Source organism: Nerophis lumbriciformis, linkage group LG13 (genome assembly GCF_033978685.3).
Source record: "Nerophis lumbriciformis linkage group LG13, RoL_Nlum_v2.1, whole genome shotgun sequence".
Classification (NCBI taxonomy): domain Eukaryota; kingdom Metazoa; phylum Chordata; class Actinopteri; order Syngnathiformes; family Syngnathidae; genus Nerophis; species Nerophis lumbriciformis.
In genome coordinates this window covers 46,672,264-46,687,119 of record NC_084560.2, presented here as the reverse complement: position 1 = coordinate 46,687,119, position 14,856 = coordinate 46,672,264, and the positions used below count along the sequence as shown (strand labels likewise).

The window sequence follows — 14,856 nt, the reverse complement described above, 5'->3', positions numbered from 1 at the left end:
TATGCAATGGGACATAAGGACCTATTGAATTTGTAAGGTTTTATTATTCTTTATTCTTCCGCCGCCACAACAAACTGTAATTTGACCCACTTAACATGCTTCAAAACTCACCATATTTGACCCACACATCAGGACCTGCGAAAATTACCTTTTTAAAAAAAAAAACCAAACCCCAAAACTCAAAATTGCGCTCTAGCGCCCCCTAGGAAAAAAAACAACTAGACTGCCTATATCTCCCACTAAGAAGATCGGAGACACATGAAACAAAAACCTGTATGTAGGTCTGACTTAGACCTAGTTTTCATAATTGTATATCATCGGGCAGAAATCAACAGGAAGTTGGCAATTCCCCCTTCAAGACAAAAAAGTACTAAAAACAGTCACTTTAGCTGTAATTTGACCCCCTTAACATGCTTCAAAACTCACCAAACTGAACGCACACATCAGGACTGGCTAAAATTGCGATCTAATAAAAAAAAAACCTAATTCCAAATTTAAAAATTGCGCTCTAGAGCAATTTTTGAATAAAACGCAGAAAAAACTGCTCCTCGGAAGAAAATAATTACACAACTGCCTGTAACTCCCACTGGGAAGGTCGGAGAGACATGAAACAAAATCCTCTCCGTAGGTCTCACTTAGACCTACATTTCATAAATTGACAACCCCCAGCAAAAATCTACAGGAAGTTTGCTATTCCCCCTTCAACACAACATTTTTGTAAAAACCGGTCACCTTTCTTCAAACATTATCTCCTCTGAGCGCGTTTGTTGTTTCGGCTTCAAACTAACACAGGAGAGAGATTGAACCCTTCTGATTAAAAGTTGGTGAAAGAGTTTTGATACCTGCTCCGGTTTTGATTTTATGACCCTTCAAAGAACCGCTGCGCTGATGCTGCTGTTTTTTTAAGATGGCTGCTTAAAAGCAGGGTGCACCAGCATGCCCACACAATGCAGACAAGGTAGGTACACTAGACAAAAGTCTTGGGACACTTATGACTATCACTGGACAAAAGTATTGGGACACTTAAGCCGAAAACTGGACAAAAGTATTGGGACACTTGGGACTACAACTTGACAAAAGTATTGGGACACTTACGACTAAAAGTAGACAACAGTATTGGGAAACTTAGGACTACCACTGGACAAAAGTATTGGGACACTTGGGACTAAAACTTGACAAAAGTATTGGGACACTTAGGACTAGCACCTGGCAAATACGCGGGCCCGACCAATGCTGCTTGCAGCTTTAATGTTAAAATTGAGATTGATAACTTTTTCTCATGACATAATCACTTTTTTGATTGAATTACACCCTCCTCTCCAAAAAAAAATACACTACATTTTTAATATAAGCATGAAATGACTGCTTGCTTTTTTTTTTTTTACATAAATATTTATGCTTTCACCAAAACATCTGTTGTTCAACTTTTTAAAACCCGTTTTCACTTTAAAAAAAAATCCAAAGTCTGTGAATTTTATGTTAAAAAATGTATTTTCTTGTAATATTACAACAGAAATGATTTAATCATATATTATTCTCTTTTTTTTACATAAATATTTATGCTTTCACCAAAACATCTGTGTTGTTCAACTTTTTAAAACCCGTTTTCACTTTAAAAAAAAATCCAAAGTCTGTGAATTTTATGTTAAAAAATTTATTTTCTTGTAATATTACAACAGAAATGATTTAATCATATATTATTCTCATTTTTTTTTACATAAATATTTCTGCTTTCACCAAAACATCTGTGTTGTTCAACTTTTTAAAACCCGTTTTCACTTTAAAAAAAAATCCAAAGTCTGTGAATTTTATGTTAAAAAATGTATTTTCTTGTAATATTACAACAGAAATGATTTAATCATATATTATTCTCTTTTTTTTTTACATGCTTAGCTGTCACAAAAGTAAAAAAAAATTAATAAAACAAATAATGAAAAAAAATTGTGTAATACTTCAGATTTTTGAACTGGTAATATGCATTTTATCACAATATTATGAGTATAGTAAGCCATAATAATGCATGTTTTACTATAACTTAACTTTTTTTCCTCCAATTTAATTTTCATTTCATTATTGCCATTTTTAAACTACTTTATTTTCTCATAGTAAAGTATTGAAACAATAATTACAATTGTATTATGCATGTGTTTTTTTTTTTTTTTTTACATGTTTAATGGTCACAAAAGCCAAAAAAAAACAGTAGTTTTTAAACATCCATCCCTTTTGGGATCGCGGGGGGGTGCTGGAGCCTATCTCAGCTGCATTCGGGCGGAAGGCGGGGTACCCCCTGGACAAGTCTCCACCTCATCACAGGGCCAAGACAGACAACATTCACACAACTAGGGACCATTTAGTGTTGCCAATCAACATCCTAATAAATGTTCTCATGCTGTTTTCAGAGCAATCAGACGCAAGAGAGCTGCTGCCGCTCTCGCCTCACGCCTCGCACTCAAACGAAGACCCCATGGGTCGTCGCCTGGCGGCGGGAGAGCGTCCAAAGAGGACGCCGGCGGACTACAGGGCCTTGTGGAAGACGGCCATTCGCCAGCAGATCCTGCTGCTGCGCATGGAGAAGGAGAACCAGAGACTGGAGGGTGAGTCAACTCTGGGCATGTGGACAGATCATAGGTGGCCATCTTGGCGTGTGTGTGTGTGTGTGTGTGTGTGTGTGTGTGTGTCATGTTCACTTAAACAAGGAGGTTAAAGTGTATGCTATCAATTTCTATTTGTGGATGGCCAATGTTGTTTGACACATGCATTTATAGTTGAAATAGCTTACATAGTGTCATGTCTGTGTAATCATGTTTTGTTTTAAGTCATGTTTTGTTTAGTTTCTGTCTTTTCACTCCCTTGTCTTGTTTGCATGATTACCCATTAGTTTCACCTGTTCCACGTTTGGACTCATTGTGCACTCTTGTTTGTCACCATAGCAACCCATTAGTTTTCACCTGTCACGTCACGCACCTGTTTCACGTTTTGAGTCACGCACCTGTTTTCGTTAATCATGTCTGTTATTTAAGCTTTTCATTTTCTGTTGTTCGTCCTGACGACCTCACCACATTTATGCTCTGTCCATGCCTGATACTTCTTTCCATGTCCATTCTCCATGCAACTACTTTTGTCCAAGCCAAGTAAGTTTTTGTTCCATGTTTATAGTCTTTTTGGTTTCATAGTTTATTCTCCGCCACTGTGCGCGCTTTTCGTTTGCACTTTTGTTTGATATAATAAATAAATCATGTACCTTCATTCCCGTCTCGCCCGTGCCAACTTTCCGTTGCATCCCGGAAAAGCTAACACCCAAGACCAAGTCCTGACAGTAGGTCGTCAGCAGACCCGCTTTTCCGCACATGAGTTGGCCGAGTTGGACATTTTGGACGAGGCTTCTTGGGCGGTCCTGTGCGCGATGGAGGAGGAAACTCGGCGCTACTCCTCCGTGGAGTACAGAAACTCCATTTGGTCCCAGGAATGCGGGGACGCAGCGCAGTGCCGGAAGCGCCGCTCCCGACGAAGGACGTCAGGTAGAACTTCCGCGAGCCTGCAGGACACGCCGCTCCCACATGCCCCTCCCCCTCCGGGCGGAAGCAAGCAGCAGTCAGCCCGGCTTCGCCCTAATGACGTCAAAAACCAGGATTTTTTTTTCTGAATTCTTTTTCTTTTGATTCCCCGATCCCCAGGACTCAAGCCACACCCAAGTCACACAAACATTTTTTTTCAGCCACAAAATCACAGGTAGAAAATAGACATTTTGGACAATTTAAAGGGGACGTTTCTGCCTCCCCCCGCCCACCCCTAGAGAGAGTTCCAGACCGCAGAGAGCGCGTCTGGTATCCGCCCCTTGAGGGGAGGAGGGCTGGGGTCGGTAGCTGTGTAGGTGGGGTGGCTCTGCATCACCATGTCAAGCCACAGCCTCCAGCACGGCCGCCCCCACCAGTCTTCCGACCTGTCAAGCCACAGCCTCCAGCACGACCGCCACCACCAGTCTTCCGACCTGTCAAGCCACAGCCTCCAGCACGACCGCCCTCACCAGTCTTCCGACCCGTCAAGCCACAGCCTCCAGCACGACCGCCCTCACCAGTCTTCCGACCTGCCAAGCCGCAACCCCCAGCTAGGCCACCTCCACCTGCTCCACGGCTACTGTCAGGACTTGGTCTTGGGTGTTAGCTTTTCCGGGATGCAACGGAAAGTTGGCACGGGCGAGACGGGAATGAAGGTACATGATTTATTTATTATATCAAAAATGAAACGAAAAGCGCGCACAGTGGCGGAGAATAAACTATGAAACCAAAAGACTATAGCAAAAAAGTACAAACGAAAAACACGCACAATGGCGGAGAACAAACTATGAAACCAAAAAGACTATAAACATGGAACAAAAACTTACTTGGCTTGGACAAAAGTAGTTGCATGGAGAATGGACATGGAAAGAAGTATCAGGCATGGACAGAGCATAAATGTGGTGAGGTCGTCAGGACGAACAACAGAAAATGAAAAGCTTAAATAACAGACATGATTAACGAAAACAGGTGCGTGACTCAAAACGTGAAACAGGTGCGTGACGTGACAGGTGAAAACTAATGGTTGCTATGGTGACAAACAAGAGTGCACAATGAGTCCAAACGTGGAACAGGTGAAACTAATGGGTAATCATGCAAACAAGACAAGGGAGTGAAAAGCCAGAAACTAAACGAAACATGACTTAAAACAAAACATGATTACACAGACATGACACATAGCAATTATTTGACTACATCAAATAACAAATTGTTAATTGCTTTTAATTACTTATACGTGAATCAATAATAGTGATTTTTTTTCTTGTACTATTACAATTAATGGACTTAATATTGCATTTTTTCCCCATCGTAGATTTTCTGTTTCTCTTCTAACGTAGCTTATAAATACTTTTTACAAAGTCTATGTAATATTTTTATAATATATTTTTCACTTAACTTTTTCTCAGAGATACACATTTTTTTCCCATAAATATATCCAGCTTTATTATCATACTATTACAGCTTGCTGCTTTAGCAATTTAGAATTTGTAAAAGTAAAACTTTTTTGTAATATATATATATATATTTTTAAACTTTTGTAAAAGTGTAACTTCTTTTGTAATATGACGATTTTTTTGAACCAAAAGTAGCACTTAAGTCCTAAAAAGTTTGCCGCTTTTGATCATATTGCTTGGGCTTTTTCCTTTTTCCCATTTTATATGAATATATTGAAATGTTTTGAAACTATAATTATCGTTATAGCTATATTACATATGATTATATAAAATAAAGCAAAATATTATGTACAATTATATAAATATTATACATTTTTATTATACAATATTTTAGATTTTTTTTTGTAAAACATTTAATATTACTTTGGCTTTTTCTTTTTTACCATTTAATTTCTATAATTAGTATTATAGATATATTATGTTATATGAAATCATATACAAATACGTGTTATATAAATTATTTTATATAAATGGGTTATACAAGTACAACCCATTTATTTATTTATATTGCTTGGGCTTTTTCCTTTTTTCCCATTTTATATGAATATATTGTATTTAATATATTGAAAAATAATGATCATTATAGCTATATTTTATATCATTATATAAAATAAAGCAAAATATTATGTACAATTATATAAATATTATAAATTTTTATTATGCAATATTTTAGATTTTTTTGTAAAACAATGGCTTTTTCTTTTTTACCATTTAATTTCTATAATTAATATTTTAGTTATGTTATAAGAAATCATATACAAATACGTGTTATATAAATTATTTTAATTTAAATTATATTATTGTACAATATTTTTTATTTTTTGTAAAGTTTTGTAAATATATATATATATTATTATTGATAAATTGTTGTATTTTTGTAATAATTTATACATCATTATGAATGGTGTTTTTAAATGGATACATTTCCATAGAAATAAGAAATGTTAATTATCATTACTTGTGGACAAAAATACAAAAGGTCTCCCATTTATTAAACACCTGTCTCTAAGTTCTGTGTAGTACTACCAAATATATGAAATGGCAAAAATAAAAACTCTTGGCTGCAACACAGCATATGGAAATGTAATATTATTACTTAGAATGCAAAAATACAATTGACATTTATGTACTTGCTTCATACATATTTATGTTATATATATATATATATATATAATGTATATCAACTGATGTATTTCCCTTTGTTTTGTGTGAGGATCTAACAGTGAATAACTTAACTCAATAGAAGGTAAGCAGCACTGGGATTCTCGGTGATTAAGACGCACTCCTTTCTTAAATGTCATTTATTTAACATTTTGCATGGCTTTGGTCACTCCAGCGCTTGTTGTCTGCTTGTCTTTGGGCTTCAAGCGTCACTGATGATGGCCATTATTGTGGTTGTTATTGCATACTTGCCAACCTTGAGACCTCCGATTTCGGGAGGTGGGGGGGGTGGGGGGCGTGGTTAAGATATATATATATATATATATATATATATATAAGAAATACTTGACTTTCAGTGAATTCTAGCTATATATATATATATATATATTTTATTACATATATATATATATATATATATATAAAGAAATACTTGAATTTCAGTGTTCATTTATTTACACATATACACACACATAACACTCATCTACTCATTGTTGAGTTAAGGGTTGAATTGGCCATCCTTGTTCTATTCTCTGTCACTATTTCAGAACACACACATTATACAAATATACATTATAAAATCAATAAGAAAACGGGAGCTCTAATTTGGGAGTCTGAATTAGGATCAGAAGTTCCTATACAAACATTGCGCACTCACGTCGCCTTTTTGTATTGATTACTGCAGCTGTGCACTGGATTCATTCACAAATACAAACTACAACTCACAAACACTTTAGAGTTAGGCTCCACCATCAGAATGTGTACTTAAACTTATAAAGATCACATGGATATTATTCAGTGAGTTGATTCACCAAAACTAACCTGTTATACAGGAGGAAAAAGCGTTTCAATTGTTCACAGACTGGTCGCGCTCATCAGAATGACAAGACACTTCCGGTCTGCAGGTGATAGCATTCAATTGGGAAGAAACACCATACTGCCCCCTACTGACCAATGTGAATACTGATAAATGTGTAATGACAGCTCCAAAAACAAATTCAAACCACAAAATAAAATAAATAAACCAACACAAAAATGTGACACATTATGGGTGGGTCACATATGCATGTACAGTAGATGGCAGTATTGTCCTGTTTAAAAGAGTCACAACATTGCTGTTTACGGCAATGTTGTGAACAGGCTGTCAACAGTCACTCAGGTCCGCCTGAATTTCGGGAGATTTTCGGGAGAAAATTTGTCCCGGGAGGTTTTCGGGAGAGGCGCTGAATTTCGGGAGTCTCCCGGAAAATCCGGGAGGGTTGGCAAGTATGTGTTATTGTGGCTTTTAAGTGGTGGCTTCCAGTAATGTAAGGTGTGAGGGAGGGGCTCGTCCATGATTATACAGTGAAAACTAGAGATGTCCGATAATGGCTTTTTTGCCGATATTGCGGGATTGTCCAACTCTTAATTACCGATTCCGATATCAAGCGATACCGATATATACAGTAGTGGAATTAACACATTATTATGCCTAATTTTGTTGTGATGCCCCGCTGGATGCATTAAACAATGTAACTTTACCATGAATTGGTTAACGTGGACTTAAACAAGTTGAAAAACTTATTGGGGTGTTACCATTTAGTGGTCAATTGTACGGAATATGTACTATACTGTGCAATCTACTAATACAAGTTTCAATCAATCAATCAAAAACAAGGTTTTCCAAAATAAATCAACTCCAGTTATGGAAAAAAAGTGCCAACATGGCACTGCCATATTTATTATTGAAGTCACAAAGTGCATTATTTTTTTTTAACATGCCTCAAAACAGCAGCTTGGAATTTTAGTACATGCTCTCCCTGAGATAATCCTGAAACCCATTACAACTATGGGAAATACTATACTTTGACTTTCACAAAGTGCATTTTTTTTTTTTTTTTTTTCTTAAACATGCCTCAAAACAACAGCTACAAAAACAATGAAGGCACACAGCTTCAGTCCAGAGCAGAGGTGGGTAGAGTAGCCAGAAATTGTACTCAAGTAAGAGTACTGTTACTTTAGAGATTTATTACTCAAGTAAAAGTATAAGGAGTAGTCACCCAAATATTTACTTGAGTAAAAGTAAAAAGTATGTTGTGAAAAAACTACTCAAGTACTGAGTAACTGATGAGTAACATACACACACATATCATATATATATATATATATATATATATATATACACATATATATATATACACACATTTATATACATATATATATATATATATATATATATACACACAATTATATATATATACATATATATATATATATATATATATATATATATATATATATATATACAGTATATAATTTATATTTATTTACTTTGCCGTTTTTGTTTACATGTTAAAGGTGTTTTAATGAATATACATGCATGTTTAACACATATAGATTCCTTTCTTTCATGAAGACAAGAATATAAGTTGGTGTATTACCTGATTGTGATGACTTGCATTGATTGTAATCAGACAGTAGTGATGATAGCGTCCACGTTTTCAAATGCAGGAGAAAAAAAGTTCCTCCTTTCTGTCCAATACCACATGAAAGTGGTTGGTTTTTGGCATCTTATTTGTCCAGCTTCCATATTCCTTTTTATACACTTTACAAGAAATACATTGGCGGCAAACTCCGTAGCTTGCTAGCTTGTTTGCGCTGGCTTTCGGAGACTCTTGTTTTGAAAGCGCAGGCGCGATGGAGCGGCACTTTTATTGTGAAGACAGGAACTGTGCAGTCAGTCTTTAGGCTTTTGACGGGATGTACGGTTGAAATAAAAAATTGTCTTTTTTTCCTTCACACTTTTGATTGATTGATTGGAACTTTTATTAGTAGATTGCACAGTACAGTACATATTCCGTACAATTGACCACTAAATGGTAACACCCGAATACGTTTTTCAACTTGTTTAAGTCAGGTCATGTGACCGCCTGGCTCTGTTTGATTGGTCCAACGTCACCAGTGACTGCATCTGATTGGTGGAACGGAGTGAACGTCACCAGTGACTGTATTTGTTGAAACGCAGGCACTATGAAGGTCTGTCTGACAGACCAAAACAAACAAAGCGTGCATTAACAGATCGATTAAAATTAGTAGCGAGTAGCGAGCTGAATGTAGATAAAAGTAGCGGAGTAAAAGTAGCGTTTCTTCTCTATAAATATACTCAAGTAAAAGTAAAAGTATGTTGCATTAAAACTACTCTTAGAAGTACAATTGATCCCAAAAGTTACTCAAGTAGATGTAACGGAGTAAATGTAGCGCGTTACTACCCACCTCTGGTCCAGAGTATACTAGAGCATACTTGCCAACATTGAGATCTCCAAATTTGGGAGATGTGGGGTTGGGGGGGGGGGGCGGATTTTGGTGGTAGCAGGGGGTGTACGTATATTGTAGCGTCCCGGAAGAGTTAGTGCTGCAAGGGATTCTGGGTATTTGTTCTGTTGTGTTTATGTTGTGTTAGGGTGCGGATGTGTTTGTCATTCTTGTTTGGTGTGGGTTCACAGTGTGGCGCATATTTGCAACAGTGTTAAACTTGTTTATACGGCCACCCTCAGTGTGACCTGTATGGCTGTTGATCAAGTATGCATTGCATTCACTTATGTGTGTGTAAAAGCCGCATATATCTTGTGACTGTTTGTATGGACGCGACGACAGGTTGTAGAGAACGCTAAAGGCACGCCCCCAATATTGTTGTCCGGGTAGAAATCGGGAGAAATTCGGGAGAATGGTTGCCTCGGGAGATTTTCGGGAGGGGCACTGAAATTCGGGAGTCTCCCGGGAAAATCGGGAGGGTTGGCGAGTATGCCCTACATCCGTGTTTTACCGGATGTAGGGCATAAAAGTCATTAATTTTACTTTTTGAAACCGATACCGATCATTTCCGATATTACATTTTAAAGCATTTATCGGCAGATATTATCGGACATCTCCAGTGAAAACCCCTAAAGTGGATTATGACGTATTAAAATAATGCCCACGTGTGTAGCGAGCAGGGATGAGCTGCACATCCGCAAGATGAAGCTGAGCTACCAGGAAGTGGGCCCAGAATCCAAAGAGGCGCTGTGGGAAAAGAAGCTGACGACGCCGGGAAGAACCACAGTCCTGCAGGACAAGGACCAGCTCTACCGTGCACTCTGCCAAGGTAACAAAGCTCTAGCAAAAAATATTAATGATAATGAATTAAGGCTGCAGCTAACGATTATTTTTCTATCGATTAATCTATAGATTATTTTTTCGATTAATCGGTTAATCTATAGATTATTTTTTTCGATTAATCTATAGATTATTTTTCCTTTTACCGATTATTTTTTTTATTTAAAATGAAGATGAAAAAATAAATGTAGGCCAGTTTTTTCAAAAGGCATGACTTTTAATTACAAAAAAAAAAGTATGGCCACTCAGTCAACATTGACAACAACATGACAAAATATTCTGTAACAATGTAAACATTTAAAACTTTTAACATTTAACAAAATTAAAAGTAGCTTATTTACTTTTTAATGTGGAAATATAAAAGTAAACATCCAGTGCAAATCTTAATATTCTGCAATAGTATAAGCATTTCAAAAGTAAAAGTATTGCTTATTTTGCTTTAAAATGTGCAAAAATAAAGATAAACATCCAATACAAAAAAGTGCAAAACGAAATATTCTGTAACAGTGTAAACATTTCAACAAAAGTAAAAGTATTGCTTATTTTGCTTAATAACACAACAATGATAGTATGATTAAAGTGAAAGTTAATTGTTGGTTTGTACATAGTATATGTAACTGTTAATGTTGTAAAAGGTATTTGCACAACTAATTAACGTTAGCGTCTTTGTAAACACTGAACAGGCACGCCAAACGCGCCTCTCAGAGCGAAACGGTGTTTTAGTTTATGAATTTACAACGCAGATACAAATGACACATTCACGTTTTTGTGTAATGATGACAACGTATACTCACGCGGACGATTGACTAGTTGATGGTGATGGCAAGAACGCTGTCGGGTGTTTTCTTTTCAAATGTCCCTTCATAGCCGTTGTGCTGCTATGATAGGCCATTTCCGCTCGACACAGTGTGCATACAACTGTCAAGTGTTTTGCTTTTTTCGCTGTGCTTATCCCACACTTGAAGGGATGTACCAATGCCGAATGTGGCTTCTGGATTTCACTCAAAAGACCAGACCGTAGTTACTTTTTCCTTTTATTTTCCTTTAGTTTGCAACAGTTTTTCCAACCAAGAAACAGCTTCTTTTTTCTTCTTTAGTCTTTTTAGCAGTCTTTAGCAGTGTTAGTAGACTTTAGTAGACTTTAGTTTCTTTAACTGTCATTAGCTGTCTTTAGTAGCCTTTAGTAGCCTTTAGCTTCTTTAGTAGCCTTTAGCTTCTTTAGTAGGTGAAAAACCTTTAAGGACAAAACACCACAAGATAAACATGCTGTAAAAAATCAATCAATTATCAATCCCATAATTTACAATTATTAATTAGGCTATCAAACTCTTAACCATTAAACAAATGCAAGAAAATGGACACATCTTTTCCCTTTAAGTTAAAACAGATTTTAAATAAATTGTCTCAACATAAATGCACCAAGATACATATAAAATACATTTAAACCCAGAAACACAATAGATAAATGCAGCAGAAAACCCAATATGCAAATACATAAATACCTAACCAATTAACCAGCTATTTAGATACATATTTAAAATCCATATTCAATATAAATATATTATTAAATTAGCAGTGAAACACTCAATCTTAAACGCCGTCTACTGGTAGAAAAATGCCCCTTTTTCTATGCCCTCACCAGCAGCCAATGATCCAACACAGTTAAATCCAACACTTGAAGTTGAGCGACTTCACCCTCCTGATGAAGAAAACTGCTCCAACATTTATCAAACTAAGCAAAGAATATCAACACTAAACAACAGTTACACAAAACACCGTGTGTATTTAGCCTCCAGACTAAGCACGCTACACGCACACAACCCCCCCGCAGCCCCCATCTCACCAGCGCAACAGGTGCGCCACACCCACAAAGAGAACTAAAGTGCAATCTTACCGGCTGTCCGTTCAGCTATTGGTTTTGGTACACTTTTGGCACAACTCTGGGTTTTCTGTAATGAACTAAACCTTTTTCCACTCTGCGCTGGCGTCTTTTGTACTCCTTGATTTGACAAAGCTGTCTAATTAGCGGGCTCGCGCACCAGCAGATGAGACGGGAGCGCGCCGCGTTATACCTGCGCGTGAACGTAAACTGATCGGTTCTGATCATATAAGCCGACTGGCCGAAATAATGCCGAATTATATACATTTCCTGGGGTTGCCTAGGTGAATAGGGATGCGGATGTGCTCTAAGATAAAATATAATTTTATTAAGTGGGGTTTGGCTGGTTGCTAAGCAGCCACGGTTGCGAGCTCGCGCGTCAGCTGACGAGACAGCTGTTCGCCGCTACAACATTATTAGGCCGTTTATTGAAATACTCCCACACTTTTGACGACTTTTGGCGTGCTTTTTTCCCCTCGCTCGCACTGCTCGCATCATCTGCTTTGCGCTCCGCCATGACGGCAGTGTGACGTAAATATGCGACGCATCGACGCACAAAAACGGCATCGACGTATTTACGTAACCGATGACGTCGACGCGTCGTTTCAGCCTTATAATAAATACTTACTTGTGCCTACCACTCAATTTTGGGATAATAATAATGCTCCATTTTGATTGGCGCCAATGTTCCCGCTAAGGTACGCGCCTGCACACTGCTCACGCGTTGTAGTAAAGCTGTAAAACCAAATCCCATCGGAACTCTAAACAAAATAAACACATAACTGTTTGTTTTGTAGGATTTTGCAATGCAACTGTGAGTGACGACGAGTGGCCAATGTTCGTCAACACGGTTCAATTATTGTAACGTCTGTCGAGACGCTTAAAGAACAGGAATTCCCTCGATCACTTAATTGTGCAAAACTGTTCATTGTCGGCCGTAACCACACCAATAGTATTAGTTAATGACTTGTATCTAGAAAAACTGGCCATTGTCTGCCGTACAAACCAGGCAAAGACCAACTCTTTGTCATCTGTCATATCAACAGCAGCCGCTAGCTCTCTCTCACTTGCGCCAACACACACACACACTCATGGCACTTAGCCACTGATGCGTTTATGGCCAGACAAAAACTCGGACAACTGGAAATATGTGATGTGATGTATTACATTGTAATACATCACATGAACCTGAACTGAACTCCAACATCACACATTAAGTGTAAATTCGAGGTCTTTACACTATGACTCTTTTATCAGATGTGTGCCTATTCTACTGACAGTTATTAGGAATGTTACCTTATGGTGTTGCGTTTGGACCAGTTGTTCCTCCCAGGGAATTACAAGTCACAAGTCGCTCCCAAGCTCTTTACGACACTTAAAGCTGAGTTGAAAAACCACCAGAGACAGAATAGGTATTTTGTAATATATTTGCAAAGCTTTGCATATATACATTGACAGAGACAGCATAGAACATTCGGATCGCCCCCTCGCTAAGATGGTCTGTCCTCCCGACCAAAACCCTCTCCCCTCTTCAATCTCTCTAGTCAAAACACATGCACATTATCTCTCTAGTCAAAACACATTCCAAAGATCAAGGTTAACACACACAGTTTACTTGCAGACAAACAAGAAAGAGAACAAATGGAAAACACGAGCTGTTTTCAAATATGACTGAAATAAAAGAAGTAACACTTAAATTCGGATATATGTAAATATCTGCCTCCGACAATGGGTATTAATCATTAAATGCTTTTACTCCATTACATAAATGCTAACCGGAATATATATTTTACAGACAGAAAGTTAAAGGAATGTACACTTCATACCATGCTTACATCTCATTGTGCAACATGTGAATGTTGAATGAAAAGGGCACACATTCTTTCCAAAGCAGGACCCAAACTAGTACATAGCTCGGAAAAACCAGACTGTAAGCCGGAGATATATACCAGTACGTAAGATGGTGTGAATGTTTATCTACATACCTTAATTGTTTCCAAAAGTTGCCTGTAACACAGCAGTAAAACGGATGATGAAAAACAAAACAGAAGTCATGGTACCGCCACCGATGTCCACGTGATGTTGCAGAGTCTTGTCAACCAAGACATCCCCACAACATCCAGAGCCTTAAGGAACTCCGGGCGGATCTCATCCACCCCCGGGGCCTTGCCACCGAGGAGCTTTTTAACTACCTCGGCAACCTCAGCCCCAGAAATAGGAGAGCCCACCACAGATTCCACAGGCCCTGCTTCCTCATAGGAAGACGTGCTGGTAGGATTGAGGAGGTCTTCGAAATATTCCCTCCACCGATCCACAACATCCGGGTACTTAGACCTTACCGGCATAACTTCCCGGTAAGGTCTATTCAGGTGTACTGGAGAGGAGGCTACGCCGGATAGTCGAACCTCGGATTCAGGAGGAACAGTGTGGTTTTCGTCCTGGTCGTGGAACTGTGGACCAGCTCTATACTCTGGGCAGGGTCCTTGAGGGTGCATGGGAGTTTGCCCAACCAGTCTACATGTGCTTTGTGGACTTGGAGAAGGCATTCGACCGTGTCCCTCGGGAAGTCCTGTGGGGAGTGCTCAGAGAGTATGGGGTAACGGACTGTCTTATTGTGGCGGTTCGCTCCCTGTATGATCAGTGCCAGAGCTTGGTCCGCATTGCCGGCAGTAAGTCGGAC

General features: G+C 38.2%; 1 protein-coding gene across 3 annotated transcripts in view; it reads left to right on the top strand.

Annotated features, from left to right (window-relative positions):
* tbc1d4 (TBC1 domain family, member 4) overlaps positions 1 to 14,856 on the top strand; it is a 110,853-nt gene that overhangs the window by 74,208 nt on the left and 21,789 nt on the right. For all 3 annotated transcript variants that reach the window (XM_061970724.2, XM_061970725.2, XM_061970723.2), the window contains 2 exons: positions 2,400 to 2,594; positions 10,131 to 10,286. In XM_061970724.2, coding sequence (XP_061826708.2) covers positions 2,400 to 2,594; positions 10,131 to 10,286 — 351 coding nt within the window. The remainder of the gene's footprint in view (positions 1 to 2,399; positions 2,595 to 10,130; positions 10,287 to 14,856) is intronic.